The sequence below is a fragment of the Anas platyrhynchos genome, chromosome 3 (assembly GCF_047663525.1).
Source record: "Anas platyrhynchos isolate ZD024472 breed Pekin duck chromosome 3, IASCAAS_PekinDuck_T2T, whole genome shotgun sequence".
In the NCBI taxonomy this organism is placed as follows: domain Eukaryota; kingdom Metazoa; phylum Chordata; class Aves; order Anseriformes; family Anatidae; genus Anas; species Anas platyrhynchos.
Window position 1 is genome coordinate 44225618 of NC_092589.1, and position 15898 is coordinate 44241515.

General features: G+C 44.7%; 1 protein-coding gene across 13 annotated transcripts in view; it reads right to left on the bottom strand.

Annotated features, from left to right (window-relative positions):
• DISC1 (DISC1 scaffold protein) overlaps positions 1–6802 on the bottom strand; it is a 197563-nt gene extending 190761 nt beyond the window's left edge. For 2 of the 13 annotated variants that reach the window (XR_011808282.1, XM_072035779.1), the window contains exons 1-2: positions 6440–6788; positions 5800–5852 (exon numbers count right to left, since the gene is read on the bottom strand). Coding sequence is in view for 10 of the 13 variants with exons in the window: in XM_072035779.1 (XP_071891880.1) it covers positions 5800–5852; positions 6440–6687 (301 nt within the window). In the remaining 3 variants the exon portion in view is untranslated. Of the gene's footprint in view, positions 1–4132; positions 4273–5795; positions 5853–5954; positions 6265–6439 lie in introns of those variants that run through there. The other 11 variants (XM_072035787.1, XR_011808283.1, XM_072035781.1 and 8 more) reach the window with 11 other exon arrangements.
• Positions 6803–15898: the final 9096 nt, after the last annotated feature.

The window sequence follows — 15898 nt, forward strand, 5'->3', positions numbered from 1 at the left end:
AAATGATGCTCATGAGCATCACTTAAATGTCACTTTGATCTACTGCAGTTATTTCACAAAATGTTTACTGCCAAGACTTTTTATTGGCTGTACAAACATCTGAAAGCACATCTCTCAAGGCATCATTCAGTTTGCTATATTAAAAATTATTTTGATACCTTTTCTTAGTCTGCTTTCCAACGGGCAGACAAGAGGGGGCCATCTGCTAGACTGCAGCTGTCTGAAGACACTTGCCTTTGAAAAACCTAATCCCTGACATGGTTCCAAGGGCGTTACACAAAAAAAAAGAGTAGCCCCCTTTGAGCACCTGCCACAAAACCACTCTCCCTCACAAAGGACCTGGAGGAGGACAATCACCCAGGGACCACCACCTCTTCCCTACCCAGTCCACAAAGTCTAACCACAACACGGGCATGGAAGAAGACAAACCTGAATGCTCTGCCTCACACCTGTACCAGGCACCCATAACCAGCGACACAGGTGTATATGACTGATATAACAGAGTGCACAAACACCCAGATATTTCTCTGTCTCCTTTTCTTGGTTTTATTTACTCCTTGGTTTCTTCCCTCTACTTCTTGGTTTTCCAGGGCTGGTCTCTTTCTTCTTACACCACTGTTCAGTGCTGGTGTTTACAACACATACACAGGCTGCCGCACAAAATTCCTTAGGGCAGCCTTACATGTAAGCTGTCCTCTGTAGTGTCTTTACCTCACCTGTTTGCTCTTTTTCTTTTTTCTTTTTCCTATTATCATTATTATTATTCCCTGCTTGCTCTCTGCATTTTAACCCTCCTTTTTAAAGCTTTTCTGGTACTTTCTATCATGGTTTTCAAGTCATTAGAGGCCATTTTCAGAATGCACAACTGTTCCAAAGCAGAGGCCTGGAAGACAGACGGCAACCCCACGCACTCCTCACATGGCTTGCGCTGAACACTCATACTGGCTTTTTTTAAACCACAGCCACTCTGAATTTGCTACAGCCACAGACTTCCAACTTAATGGCTGGCCAAAGCACACAGAGCTTCACTAAGACCTGGCAGCACAGAAAGCAGTAAGGCAAACGAGTGCGTGCAGACCCAGTTGAAAGGTTCGAGCCCCCATCAAGAGCATCAGTGCCACCCCAAGCTCACCAGAAACACAGGGAAAATGTTGCTACACACCATTATCACTAGTAAGAACACAGGTCAGGAAAATTCCCTATCTGCTAAAAGAACAAATAAAGCTATTAGGGCTCACTGCATACAACATGAGAAGCAGGAGCTGGGCTTTCCTTACCTCAGAGCAACCTGAGACCACCCAACCAGCGAGCTATTTCCCCCTCCTGTCCTCGTTTGCCCAGGAAGCCAGCAAACAGCCTTTTACACTGCTCCATTACCTGCAGCAGCCCTTCTCATGGCCACAGCTGTACAAGACTCAGACCACAAACACGTGAACACTACAGCAGCTGCCTTGCCACAGCCACATTCAGATTTCCCAGGGAAAGGAAACGCAACACCCGTTGATTATTAACTAGTTTGACACGCAAAGCCACGCTGAGGAACAGCAGCCCCCTCTCCCACATCACCTGGGTCTCCACAGGCTTTTTGCAAGAGGAAGCACCTGCACCTCCATCAAGTGCATGAAATTCAATCTCGCCACTGCCTCAGCAACTGTCCACAGCCAAAACCCTATGAGAAGGGAAAGCTCCTGTCCCCAAAGCTATGCTTCCCAACACCTATGAGAAAACAAGCCTCTACTGATAAGATCATCTGAGCCCTCCCAATGAAAAGTCAGGTACTTTACAGGGCTGAGACACTTGGACTTCCCACAAAGAGATTCAGTGATAATCATTCCTTGGAGCCCTGGGAAGTTTTAGTGAGGTAATATATTTGTGTGTAGGAAGGGGAACAACCACACCATAAGAAGTAGACAGCTACAATCTAAGAAAAAATAACCCTACAGCTATAACCTTTTGGCTTTGTAAGTGGTCTCCGCCAGCCCCATTCCAGGTGTCTGCGTATCTGCAACAGTGATAATCCATAAAGCTAAGCTGATATACCAGTGGAAAGGATACTTACCAACATATCATCTAAGATGAGTAACAAAATACTTTCAGTATCCCACTAAAGCAGCAAGGAAGTGGCTTATTAAGAAGAAAAAAAAAAAAGAAAGAAAAAAAAAAAAGAAAAAAGTTTCTTCTTTTCCCAAGCTCTCTGAAGACCTTACAGCTTTCCAAAAACAAAATGAAAGGACCCTACGAATGGTTTCCTTCAGTGCCCAAAACACACTTATTAGACCCAAAGGCACAGCTGCCAATAAATTCAAAAACGAGGCCATGTAGGTGAGCTAAGCCAGCGACTGCTCTGCTCACCCCATCAATCAGCAAAGCCACGAAGCTCCTGTCAAACTTCATTATGTACAGGCACATTGAAAACATCACTACTATTTGACTCCACTTTCCCATTAACATTATAAAGAATTCAGCAAGGCATTGAAAAGCGACACCAATGCCACATGCCCCTTCTTATGCCAGCTTGCAAAACAGTTCAGAAGATCTAATTACACCAACTCCCACTTCCTGACTTGTCCATAGCTACTACGCCTTTCATCCTTGTTCAGTTTTACAATACTCACCACCAACCTCCTGACTTTTCCACTCCACAGGTTGCTTCCAAGTTGCTCTAAGAGATTTTCCTCTGTCATGTTTTCCTGCTCTGCTGACCTCTCACCCCAGCGAAAGAAGCCTTTCAGCCAGCGCCCACTAAATCCCTCTAAGCAGCCAATTCTGCTGCCATTGCAGAGAACAGGGAACGGTGGAAGATAATTTCACATATAACCCATTCTCATTCTGCTCTTAGTTTCAGGTATCCACTTCTCCCATGCAGATCTTTCACATGAAGATTTCATCATCTGAGCATATATACACATACCTTCCTTAGCAAATTACTGTTCCACTTGCAGTTCTGACTTGTGCGGTATTTGATCTGATCTAGAAGTGCAGGTAATGCATATACCTTTGAAATGGAGCTAGCTAAGCACTATTAAAAAAATGCTTTTTCTGCTTTCCAGCCCTATTTCTGAGAACACAACTGTTCATGCAGCAAATACTGACTGTTTTGATGTGAAGTCTAAATGTTTTCACAGGCGGTGTGCTTAGGTGTTGTTACAAATAAACATATTGAGAGAAGGCAAAAGGAGCAGAGTAACTATGTAATCTCCTCTGACATCAGGGTCCTGCAACAAACAAACATTTGTAAGACAGCAAGAAAGGAAGGAAAGGGAGGAGGGAGCGGGAAAGAATAGAAAGCACCACCAATCATTAGGCAACAGGGTCCCTGTTAGTAATTTATCAGATAGGGATAATTAGAGGTGTGCATGTTGGAAGGAAGCAGGGCTGTTAAATGAGGGAGGGTCTGAAATAAAGACTGCAGTACTGTACTGTAAGCACAAAGGGGAGACGGAATCCAAATTCGGCGTGCCCCAAAGGAATCGCAAAGAACAAAGAAACCATACTTGAGGCACGCACATGATCTCAGTGCTGTCTGCAGACTTTAGATTTGTCATTAAGCCACTTTACTTTCGCAGCATCAATAAACAGGGAAATAACTCCACATCAATAGCTAATTCAAGTTTCATACAGCAAACCTGCATTTAACAAAGTATGTCAATAGCTGATCTCCGCTTCCACAGCATCAGTAGCTAGGAGGCTCAGAAAAGAAATGTCTCTCCCCAAAATCATATTTCAGGTGAGCAGTTAATGGGATCTTTTAGCCTATACGCTAAAAGGGGAAAAAAAAAATACACACTTTAATGGAGTGTTAAATAGTTAACATAACCCAGAATTAAGTAAACAGCTCCAAAAAAGAATACTACAGTACTTAACATAGGCGCAGTAGCCTTTGTTCAGTGCCAGAGAGCCAAGTTTTTCCTCGTGTGACTGCTGATTTACAAAGGGCACATTCATCCCTCATACATAAGGGTTTTGCAGCAGTTTTCCTTCAAGAATATTGAATAGTATTACAACATACCCTGGGCTCAATCCTAATCTAAGTGACACAGCATGAAAGGGCTGCTCTCTGGAAAAAGACACAACATGCTAAGGATGAACTTGGAAATCACTATGGCAACTCCACAGGTTCCTCTCTGTTTACCTTTAAGCCCGATACTCCAAAGGTGGTGTGAAAAGCTGTTTTCACACGAGTTGTTCATATGTATTACGTCCAAAGCCAGGAAAGGCTGCAGACTGTCTGCCGCTCAATTAGGAAGAACGTTTGCTCGAGGAAGCCAAATGCTGAAATGAAAAAATCATAACTCCTGATGAGCGCTCAGGAGGTGCTGCACACTCCAGTAGATCTCATTTGAAAGGTCAGGTAGTTCAGTAGCTGTAGGAGGCCCAAGTTATGGTGAGCAAAAAAAAAACCTAACCAAGTGTGCCTAATTTGCGAACAAAGTCGGAATTAACCTTTAGGGTTCTTTGCTTTAGTGAGTACAAAACATTGTTTGCAGTGCTTTCTGTCTTTCCGTTCTTTACAATTAATTTATACTGGCGCTAATAAATCCTCTTTTCTTACATGACCCCACTACAATTCCAGAAGCAGCAGCTTAGGCCCAAACTTTTGACTTCATTTTACTTGAAGAGAACAAAGGCTGATTTATCTGAATTTAAAGAGGGAGGAAGCCAGTGGCAATATAGTACTTGTCTGTGACCACACTTCCATGCTGCTGGTTAAGTTAGTAGTATAGTGTACAAGAACAGGTTATTTTGACTGTCCATTCTTAAAGAACTGTAGAGAAAATTTATAACTTTTACAGTATAAACACTGGGAAGTAAGAAAAAAAAAAGACATAGATGGACATAGTTTTAATCTCAAATGTACAAAATATCAGGGGGTTCACATTCCCTCACCCCACATTTTATGGGACCACAAACCTCTAAATTCAACTATTTTTAATTTTTAAACCACATATTTAATTTAAACATCCTTCCTCTCAGTTTCTTAAGTGCCTAAAAACCATATCAATGGAAAAAAGATCTACTAAAACTTCAGCCTTAAAGCACTGTTAATCTCTTCCTAGAAGAAACTACAACTTTAACTTCAGCAATGAGGGAACAGCAATGCAACGCAATTAAAGGGACTTACCACTTAAACAACATGAAAGTTTTAATAAAGTAGAACTCCCATTTTCGAGTTACTGTAAGGCCAATTGCAAATTAGAAAGAAAATGATTAAAAACAAAAGGACAAAAACAGAAATAATGAATCACATTATACTGTGTTCATTTCTTTGAAAACTCTAATTTACTTTTAATTGTCGGCAGTGCTTGCTGGTATATGTCCTGTAGTATATTTTGCAGCAGCCTTTATAACACAGGCACTTCACTGCAGAGCTCTTAACTCGCTATTCAGAAGCATAGCAGAAAGTTACTCAACCGCTTGTACACAAAGATTAGCATGGATTACCAAACCATGAATGAGCTGCTTTCCACTGAAACGTTGGCACGGCCAACCAACGTGTTTGCAGAAAGTTTCGCTAGGCTACCAGCCCTTGCAGAACCGCACATCCGAAAAACCAGAAAGGCAGCTGACACACCCCAAGAGCGATCTGCCTTTGTTGCTGAGCTCTCCTGGGAAAGGTGAGATGTATTTTTTTCCAGCATTTCCCCACGGCTCCAGCCCTTCGCCAGCACCGGCGTGGGTAACGCGGGCAGCGCTCGCTCAGCCTGACAGCTTCCTGCCGGCTGCTGCTCGGAGGGAGGAGGCGATGAGCGGCTCACCTCTGCTAGAAACCTCACTTTTAACACTCGGTTACTCACATACTCGCAGACACATGAAGCTGGCTTCTCTGTGAAGACGGCAGTTTCCTTTTCGTCCTTTAAAGTGAGTTAGGACAGACGTGACTGTTGACTTCTGAGAGTACGGTTACTTCCCTCTTTACAGGCAGTGAGTTAAAATACATATATACAAACACTTACACACACATGCATGTCTTTACAGCAATATGACTCCTTCCACGCCAGCAGAGGTGAAATTACACAGTTGTCAGCGTTTAAAAACACTGAAGGTTACCTCAGCACTATAACAAAGTTCCCTAGGCAACGCTCACTGCGCTGACCCTCCCTGCGAAACGAACGCTAAAAACCGGCTGGGGCCTAGAGGACCAAAAATCAAAACTTTAAATAAATAAATAAATACTTAAATAAATAAATAAATGGAAAGCAACAACAGCGGCTTGGCGCTGGGAAGCGGGAGCGGATCGCTCCTCATGCTGCAGCCCTGACCCCTTCCCAGCCCCACGCAGCCCCCCCGACCCCAATCCAACCGGCACCGCTCGGGGCTCTCGCAGAACCCCTAAAACCCACCTAAAACCCACCCCAAACCCCTCCCGGAGCCCGGAGCCCCTCGGGGAGGAGCCGTCTGCTGCCGGCCGGGCCCCCCCGGGGCTCTGCCACCCGCTCACCTGGGCTCGCCGCCCCCTTCCCACCGCGGCGCCGCCTGTCGGTGCCGCCGTGCCGGGGCTGCGGCCGCCACATGCCGCCCCCGGCCGGGCCCCCCCCGCCTTGCTCCGAGCCGGGCGGAAAGCGGCGGCCACGGCCCCTCCCCTGCCGGGGAGCCCCGGCCCCGGCCCCGCCGCCGCTGCCCCTCCTCCGGCCCGGCCTCCAGCGGCCGCCCCGGGGCGCTGGGAGCACGGCGGGGCCCCGCCGCCATGGCCGCAGGGGCAGGCAGGGAGGCCGGGGCCCAGCGCTGAGGGGGCGGCTTCGGCCGCTCGGGCGGAGTGGGAGCGCCCACGAGGCTAATTTCTGCCGAAATCCCTTCCCCAGTTTTGTGTTGTAGATAGTTCAGCCCTCCATCATTTCTCTTCCCGTCCCTGGTTAACACAGTCCTCCACCATTTATGAAGTATCTTCGCTTCCCTAGTTAACGCATGCATCACATCTTGCTCTCACTGTATTTCTAAACTCACGGCTTTTATTTCTTTTGATAGCCATAATTATGAGCTTTATATAGACCTAGGACTGTCCACTGACTATGGCTTGGCACCAAGTCTGCTAGAATAATGCCTGCTTCAGTCACGTATCACCACATCCTCTGTGCTCACCCTGTGCGCGGAATCAGCATTTTTCAAGATGCCCTTCCACCCTCGTCTTCACGACGCTCTTCCCTTTTCAAAACCATTAAATACTATTATAAATTAAATGTACCACTTTGTGTACTGAGACGTTTTCACAGCATTCAGAAAAGTTGCTACAAAAAAAAGCCTGGTAAGTTTAGTTAACAGCTGACAGCCTACTGACATTCTTGGGTTTCAGTCCGGTTATTAAGAAACACAGGACATGCTAAGGGAGGTTTGACCTCATATTCCAGCCCGTGCCCTTCCTGACTTGTGAGAGAAAATAATGAGCAGCTGCGCCTCACGTGCCAAAAATAGCCACACATCCTTCTTTCTTCAAGTTTGCCATGCTGCTGCTGATTCAGATGATGTCAGCTTATATCAGCCCCAGCTCCCATCACTCGGAGATAAATTTGTTGGAAGAGAACAGCTGTACTGGTGCAGACAAAGGGCTCAGCCAGCACAGCCTTGCCTCCAACTCGAGCCCAAGGCAGCTGCCTCAAGAGAAGGAACAAGGCAAGCACACACAGCGCTTCCCCTTTGGACTCTCCCACCCTTTGAGCGATGTCAGCTTAGGGGTTTCCTCTGCTCAGTCCCTTTTGTTGAGTCTGTAACTTGCAGTGGGTCTCACCATCTCCCTGTTGCTTGTCCAACCTCCTTTGAACCCACTTTGGTTTTGGTGTCCATGGCATCCTCCGGTGAGGGCTTCCCCGGCTTTCCCCCCACTGCACGTGGCACCAGCTCTTGATGTTTGGTTTGAGCCTGGCTGTGGCTAGCTTCCTTTGACAGCTGCCAGGATTTTACGCTTGAAGAAACAGATTTTTCCCAAAGTGTCCATGCCTCTGATGCTTTTCATATGTGTCATCACATCATGTGATCCATTTTCCAAACTGCCTGTTGCAAAGCTACCCAGACCTGCCGTGTACAGAAACTGCTCCGTACCTTGGAGTGTCTTTGTTGCCCACCTCTAAACATTTTCTATTACTGCTTTTTGGGGATGAGGGTGCAGGTTAGCCATGGATTTCTACAGTGGTGGCATCTTCATGTTTCCTGTTGTATTCTGTGTTCCTTTACCAAAAGTTCATAACATTTGCTGTCTTTTTACTGATTCTTGCCATACACTTAGCTGATATTTTCTGATATTTAACTAGTCCCTTAGTTCCTTCTCAGTGATCATGATCATCTCATAACTTTTCATCTTATACAAGAAGCTAGGATTGTTCTTACCAGTAGATAGCAATTCAGTTCATATACAGTGAATTTCATCTGTTGTTTGATTGCCCAGTCATTCAGCCTCACAAGTTCCTTCTGCAGTTCTTTGTAGTCATCCCTTGTTCATACTGCCACAGATAACTCACTATCATCAGCAGACTTGCTTCAGCAGCTCATATGTAGAACATTGGATGTTCCAGAGGAGCTAATCTGTCCAAAGCTACCAAAAGGTAGCTGTTCTACAAGTTAATAAAAATTTACAAGTTAATAAAAATCATGGCATGAACTGTTCTCGGACAGAAGCCCCTTCTAGTGAGTTTTTTCGCTTCTACTCTGAACCTACTCCAAGAGTTAAAGTGTAACAAACTTCAACACTTCAACTGAAGTGGCTTTGCCTTACCTCAAGTGTACCTATATCAATAGATATAATTAAATAAACAAAATACACCGTATTAGAATACCAAGCAGACTAATTCATTAGCTGGGTACATAATCACCAGTATTTGCCTAGTAGAGAGAACATGGCAATCTATTATTTTTAAAAATGAGCAGCTTTCCAACAAACACCCTTGCTCAAATGTCCAGCCATCAGAAACAGCTTGGAGAGACATGGCAGGTAGGTTCCACAGAAGACTTTAAGTATAACCAGAGAAAAAGGTACAGGAGGCAGACAGACTTCTGAAGCCTATACTAGTAGCTGAGAACAGTATTTTGGTTTTTAATGCTCTTTAAATTGTACCCTTTAGGGAAGGTCTGATCCAAATGTCTGGATGAGACATCCGGAGCTTACAAAAGAAGCTTCCCACCTACAGTTTAGTCCTGATGAGCTTACAGGTGGTACTCAGGTGTTTAGTAAGATGGGTGCTGCAAGAAGTTGCACAGAAGAGCATACTTATCAGTGAATATGGTATGGCTGTCTTCTTTTTTAGATTAGAGAGGAGGGAGTTGGAGTGTTTTGCTATTTCTTCATCTCCAGTTTTCATTAAGCTGGTATGTACAGGCACAGCTGCCAAAAAAAATGGTCCTGCCTGTTCCCCCGCTAGCCCTTCTTCAGTTGTGCTTCCCTTCCCTTCCCTTCCCTTCCCTTCCCTTCCCTTCCCTTCCCTTCCCTTCCCTTCCCTTCCCTTCCCTTCCCTTCCCTTCCCTTCCCTTCCCTTCCCTTCCCTTCCCTTCCCTTCCCTTCCCTTCCCTTCCCTTCCCTTCCCTTCCCTTCCCTTCCCTTCCCTTCCCTTCCCTTCCCTTCCCTTCCCCCTGCTACTGTCTGCTGTGTGCTGGCAAGGGCATTTGTCTAGCTGTACAGTAAACTGGGAACAGATGTGGATTTAAACCTTCTTTTTTTTTTTTTTCCACCAAAAGCCTTTCTCCAGTTGAAGGTGCCTGTGAAGCTACAGCATTAGATGCTGCACCAGAAATCCTGACAAATTTTAACAATCACTGCTGTGTAGTGAGTGCAGTGCTGCTGCCTCTGTCCTTCCCAGACCACTTCCTGAGCTCTTGTGCCAGCTCAGAATTGCCCTCTCTGCTTCCTATTCCTTCTCTCAGCCTCTCTGATTCTCATCGTCTCCACATGGCTGCTTCTTTGTATGGTACCTTCGCATCAAATCGACATCAGTGTATGAGAACTCCCCTCTGCACCTGCTGCCATCATGAACAGATTTCCTGTAGCTCTGTCCTTTATGACCTCTGTTTCGTCTCATAGCTCAGCTGCAAACTCTCCTTTTCTTCTTCTTGCATTCATCCTTGTGGTGTTTTTTTTTTCTTCACCCAATCACTGCTATACTAGAGACCTTCTCTATTTCAGTGGTAAATAACGTATTCACCAAAACATGCTGCTGAAGAAAAGGCAGCTCTATTTGCAAATTCAAGTCAAATTAAGGAAAAAAAAAAAAAAAAAAAAAAAAAAAAAAAAAAAAAAGGTTTGCCTATGCCTAGCATAAAAATGAGAAAAGCCCAGAAATGTTAGAGCTATTTGTTTTGATTTTTCAGGATCAAGACATCTTGATTTTTCTTAAGCTAGGTTCACAGATGGCACATTTGCTGCCCTCTGCATAAGCCAGAACCCAATGGTTACCTTCCATGGCGTGGTCCTGCCAGAGCCACAACCTCTGAGCTGCTTCCTTTTCATCCCTGCACCCTCGTGACTCAGCTTGACACCACTTCTTCCCCCTCAGCAACATCCTTTACATGGAAAGCTAACTCTTTCTGCCGTGCTTCATATCACAGAATCACAGAATCACAGAATTTCTAGGTTGGAAGAGACCTCAAGATCATCGAGTCCAACCTCTAACCTAACACTAACAGTCCTCACTAAACCGTATCCCTAAGCTCTACATCTAAACGTCTTTTAAAGACCTCCAGGGATGGTGACTCCACCACTTCCCTGAGCAGCCTGTTCCAGTGCCTAACAACCCTTTCAGTAAAGAAGTTCTTCCTAACATCCAACCTAAAACTCCCCTGGCGCAACTTAAGCCCATTCCCCCTCGTTCTGTCACCAGGCACGTGGGAGAACAGGCCAACCCCCACCTCACTACAGCCTCCTTTAAGGTATCTGTAAAGAGCAATAAGGTCGCCCCTGAGCCTCCTCTACTCCAGGCTGAACAAGCCCAGCTCCCTCAGCCGCTCCTCGTAGGACTTGTTCTCCAGGCCCCTCACCAGCTTCGTCGCCCTTCTTTGGACCCGCTCAAGCACCTCGATGTCCTTCTTGTAGCGAGGGGCACAAAACTGAACACAGTACTCAGTTGAACACAGTACTCATATTCATGAGTACTGAACACAGTATTCATTTTCATGTCCAAAGCCAGAAGAACTGATTTCACTATCAGTGCTGAAGTTCACTACAAATAGTGTATTTTCTGCCTCCCTCCCCCCAAAAAAACAGTACAATTAAGTGAATTTTGGGTTTATCTGAAATGAACTTCAAATTATATGTATTTTTAGCTCATCCACTGATCTGAAACATAATTTTTTACACAGCTTTAATCAGTGTTTAGCTCAGATATATTACCATGCCCTACCCAAAATGAGATGTTTTCTATTTGATTATGCATTAGTTAACTCTGCAGGTACTTGCAGTAACTCTGGAACATGCTTTTTGATGAGATTTGCATAAAGATCATTTTCATAACAAATAAATAAATAAATAGAACCAAGGTGCTTAATGCAAAAGATGAAACTCCCAGTTATTAAACCACAGAACTCCTGGAGACTTCAGCAAAGCCAGGATATTGTTTAAACCAATCCATGAAAATCCGAAAGAAACTGGTAGGACTTGAATGTTATTTTTGTTACAGGTGATTACATTTCAGTTTCCAAAATCTTCTTTGTTGTTCATCTACAGCTGTAAGGGAGCAGCAGCTGGTTGTCTTTACTGGCATCATTTTCTGAGTCTTTTCCAAAGACAGTGACTCAACTGTACGGGATTTTTTTCTGGTGTCAGGGTAGACTTCAAAATGAGACTAAGGCTGATAGCACATTACCAGTCAGTTCAAAATATTTATGGGATTAAGAGCCATGTATTATAGATAACTCAAAAATGTTTTAAGCCCTAATCTGGTGGATATACAAATCAAAAGAGTTAAGCCTTTGACTGTTTATTTTGACCAAATTCCTTCCTATAAACTTAAATTATTACAAGAAAAGAGTTACTTTCCCTAAAGGCACCTGATCAGTAGCCAGCAAAATGAGGATTTATATTGCTGTACTCTAGGCTTCAAAAATGGATTTCAGGGACCTTCTGTCCATAGTACAGTACAGCCAATAAATAACCAACCATTGCTGCATTCACCTTTTTACATCTGGATATACAATTATTTTCTGTTGAACTGTCATTATTAGGTGGTTGTTTTTTTGTTTAGTGCTGTTTTGTTTTGTTGGTTGGTTATTTTGGTTTGTTTTACAGCAATGTATAACTGGATTTGAACTTGCTATTATTTCACTGTAGCATTTGTTTTAATAGACCTTATACATGTAGACGATGCATTCCCCTTTAAACATTGCCTCAGCACTATCGCTCAGTCACAGAAAGGTTTCCGAAAGCTGCACAGGACAGCAGGGTCTCAGCAGAGGTGGAAGGAGCCAGGAGCTGGGCAGGAGGTGAGGGAAAGAGTTCAGAGGGGGAGCTGGCATAGGTTCCTCTTGTGGGAGCATCAGGGCATAGGGGCCCACAGCTAAAGCTGTGTGGGAGCATCCAAAATGTGCTCACACCTGGGTAGCTGCAGATGTACTCTCCTGTAATCGGCTGGGCATGCTGGTGGGATTTCTGAGGAGATCAGTACTTCCCTTGGCTGAGCTTCTGGTATCACAGAGCAATGATCCTGCCACTTGCACACAGCCGGTCAACGCAGCTGCTGTGCCTGAAGGGACAGCAGGCACTGGAGGGTGAGCATCCTGGATTGTACACATGAAGTACCCAGGTACCCAGCTGTGAAGAGCATATAAGCATTTCAGCTTTGTCATCAAGCTCCTGGTGCCTTTGTTTTCCCCATTCACATGCCAATATGCTTTATGTCTGTAGGAGCATTTAAATGATTTAAGCAAAAATGCATGATATTAAAGGTGCAGACATGTAAAGCAACACCAGACACATCTTCCCTACCAGACAAGGACCTGAATGCCAGAAATGCAATGAGTACAAGTGCAGGACTACGGAGAGATGATTGAAAGCCCAGTGTAATTTGTCTCTAGCTGGATGACATAGTCTGACTTCAAATCCAACCTGAAGCCCTTGATCCATGTGTGACTGTACTGGGGCCATCCTTACACTAGAGGCTGCAGGTTATCCTCTGGCTGAACGTGACTATGTTAGCAATAACTGCAATTTTTAATTTATTTTTTATTTTTTGCTGCTCTGCCTTTCAGGAAACTCACTGAAAGAGAAGGATTGAAGGGCTTTGTACAGGGAGCACAGGTAGTGCCTAACTCTGAGCTTATGGCATATCCAGCAGACTCCTGGATGCAAGATTGGCATTTATTTAATCTTTCCCTCTGCCCAGAGGAGAAGGGAGGCAGAATTCTGGCATCTAACATGCTATAAGTGAGCACGTTTAAGCAGTCAAATCCCACCCTGGGATTTTATCCCAATAGCAGTGTTTATACCCCTGGTGATGAAGACTAATATCTTCTTCTTCTATCTAAATAAAGTGAACTCTACTGCTGCTGATGAAAGGCCTTTTTTACTAGTTCTTGACTTACTTCTGTGGGTCTTTGATGTGCTGTCAGAAAACCCTTCAGTGCTCTTTTTAAGTGGGAACACTCCAGCAGGACATGTATTCCAGCAATGGTTTCATGTAGGGCTTTTGATCCCTACCCACTTCTCACCAATTGTGTATCCAAAGACGGTCAACACCTTATCTTCCACCACACTGGGAGCTCCTACCGAGTTGCTTCTCTGTTCTGACCTTTCTAAAGTGTTTCAGAGTCACTGCTTAGCCTCCAAAACTCACCTCCTGTAAGTACAGCCTGTATTCCTTCTCTTCAGGTATTTAATTTAGCAAGGGATCTTAGAGCTGCACTGAGACATCACTTGCCTGGATGGGCTCCCTACCGAGCAGGCCGGGCCACTCTGCGTGATTCTTGTTCTCATCTTTATTTGCTACTTGGCAAGTGTTTTCACTATCCAGTTTCTCAGCAGAAATGTTATGTTTACTCTCAGACATTAATAAAAACATTGAATAGCACTAAGTCTCACACTGCACCGTGCAGACTCTCATTCTGTAATATTTCTCCTTGGACAGCTGCATTTTTTCAATTCCCTAGATCTCCCACTTTCTCATTCCTTGTCCTCACCAGCAGATGGAAGAGCTACATCAAGAAACGAGCCCATCCCATCACCAAGACTCTGCCTAAAATGCCCAAAACAATACCTTTAGGTCTCCCTGACTGCTGACTTCACATCCTCACTACTCAGCACTTGCCTGAGAATGTGCTGTGGGCGGTGTAGCAGGCATCCAGACATTTCTGAGGCAACAGGAAAAAACACATTCTCTTCTGTGACCTCCATGTGCCTTGTTGGTCACAGGTATTTTTCTGACTGGGCTAAACCAAGAGCCAGTCCTGCTAGCAGAGCTGTTGTTTCTGCCTGATTAGAATCGTAAAGGAAATATTTTTTGGTCGGTGGTACAAACCACACGTAACAATTCTGGGAAACCTGCTTGTTGAAAATAGATCTTTGCTTTTTAAGAAATAAACGATATGAATTAAAAAATCCTCCTCATTTTGTTCACAAATTCAGGAAATGCCATGAGATGACACAAAGATTGTCACTTGTTAATGCCTGGAAATAGGAAAGCTGGTTTCATTTCAGACGCCATCAGATAACACCTTTGCCAGAGGATGTTATTACAGTTTTAGGCTAAATATATAATATAAATAACCTGTCTTCTGCAGTACAAAAAAATGTCTACTGGCTGGAAGCAATTATTGTGAGATAATACATGGAAGTCTGCCAGCGGGGCTTGTTAGGTTTTCAAACTCCATATTTATAATATACATTAATGCACAGCACTATCTCCTAGCACCGCCAAGGTCCAGCCCTATCACCGTATTTATGAACCTAATTTATGTATCACTGGTAAAATAATAGGGCTCAAGTAAACCATGCAGTGAACTAATCTAAACCAAACCCTTAGAAGGGATTCATTTCCATTCAGGAAATACACAACACCTTTAAATGGATCGCTTTCCATGGGAGTGAATTATTATTCCAATTATTTGGCCAGCTTTATAACTTGCCGGTGGCTCAGTGCCAGCATTTGGCTTAACAGGCTAATAAAAAAATTGATTACCAAAGCCACCAGGGCAGCTGCACACGGGATGGCAGAGGGGGAGAGCTGTGCATCCATGCCAGAACAGCCCCCTTGGTCAGATGTGAGGCCACATGTCACATCATTTCCTGCGGTCAGTAATAAAATTAACCAAAAATACTCCTGAGAGCTATCTATCTGCACCAAGGAACATGGGAATGTGGACTCAGACTTCCCCCCACCAGTGACTTGCAGAGAAGGGATAAGGGTCCCACCGAGCCATGCCTGCCCTGGGGACAAGGGACCTCATCCCATGCCCCCAGGCAGTCCCTCTCATATTTAAATGAGATGGGAGGGCAGAGATGCACAGGGAGGGAAGGGTATGGGACTTTGACAGATTTTTGCATTGCTGGGTCAGCTGGTAACAAAAGCTGTGACCCAGACTCAGGGTGAAACCCTTGGAAAGACACTGGCAACGTCTCATAGGCAGGTAGTGGGACCAGATTCCTACCCACAGAAGAAACCTTTACCACAGAGCAGCTTGTCTGCAACCTCGGGATAGAGCAGGGTGCCTGCACAGATACTCTGTGATGGTTGTTAGAGTGTCTCATGTATTTTCTCGGTCACAGTGAACAGAAAAAGTCTCTCTGGGAATGGATGTCTGGATGGAAATAAGGCTGTATTTGGAGTTCACCGTTCCTGAGAGATTTGCCACAGAAAAGACTAAACTTGGCTCCATTTAAGATGTGGAAGCCAGCCCCTGGGAGACCTTCTCCTGGTGGAAAGCTACTGAAGCTGTGCAGATGCCTGCTTTTAAAGCGGTTGGGTAAGAATCAAAGTTGTGCTTCCCTTTTCAC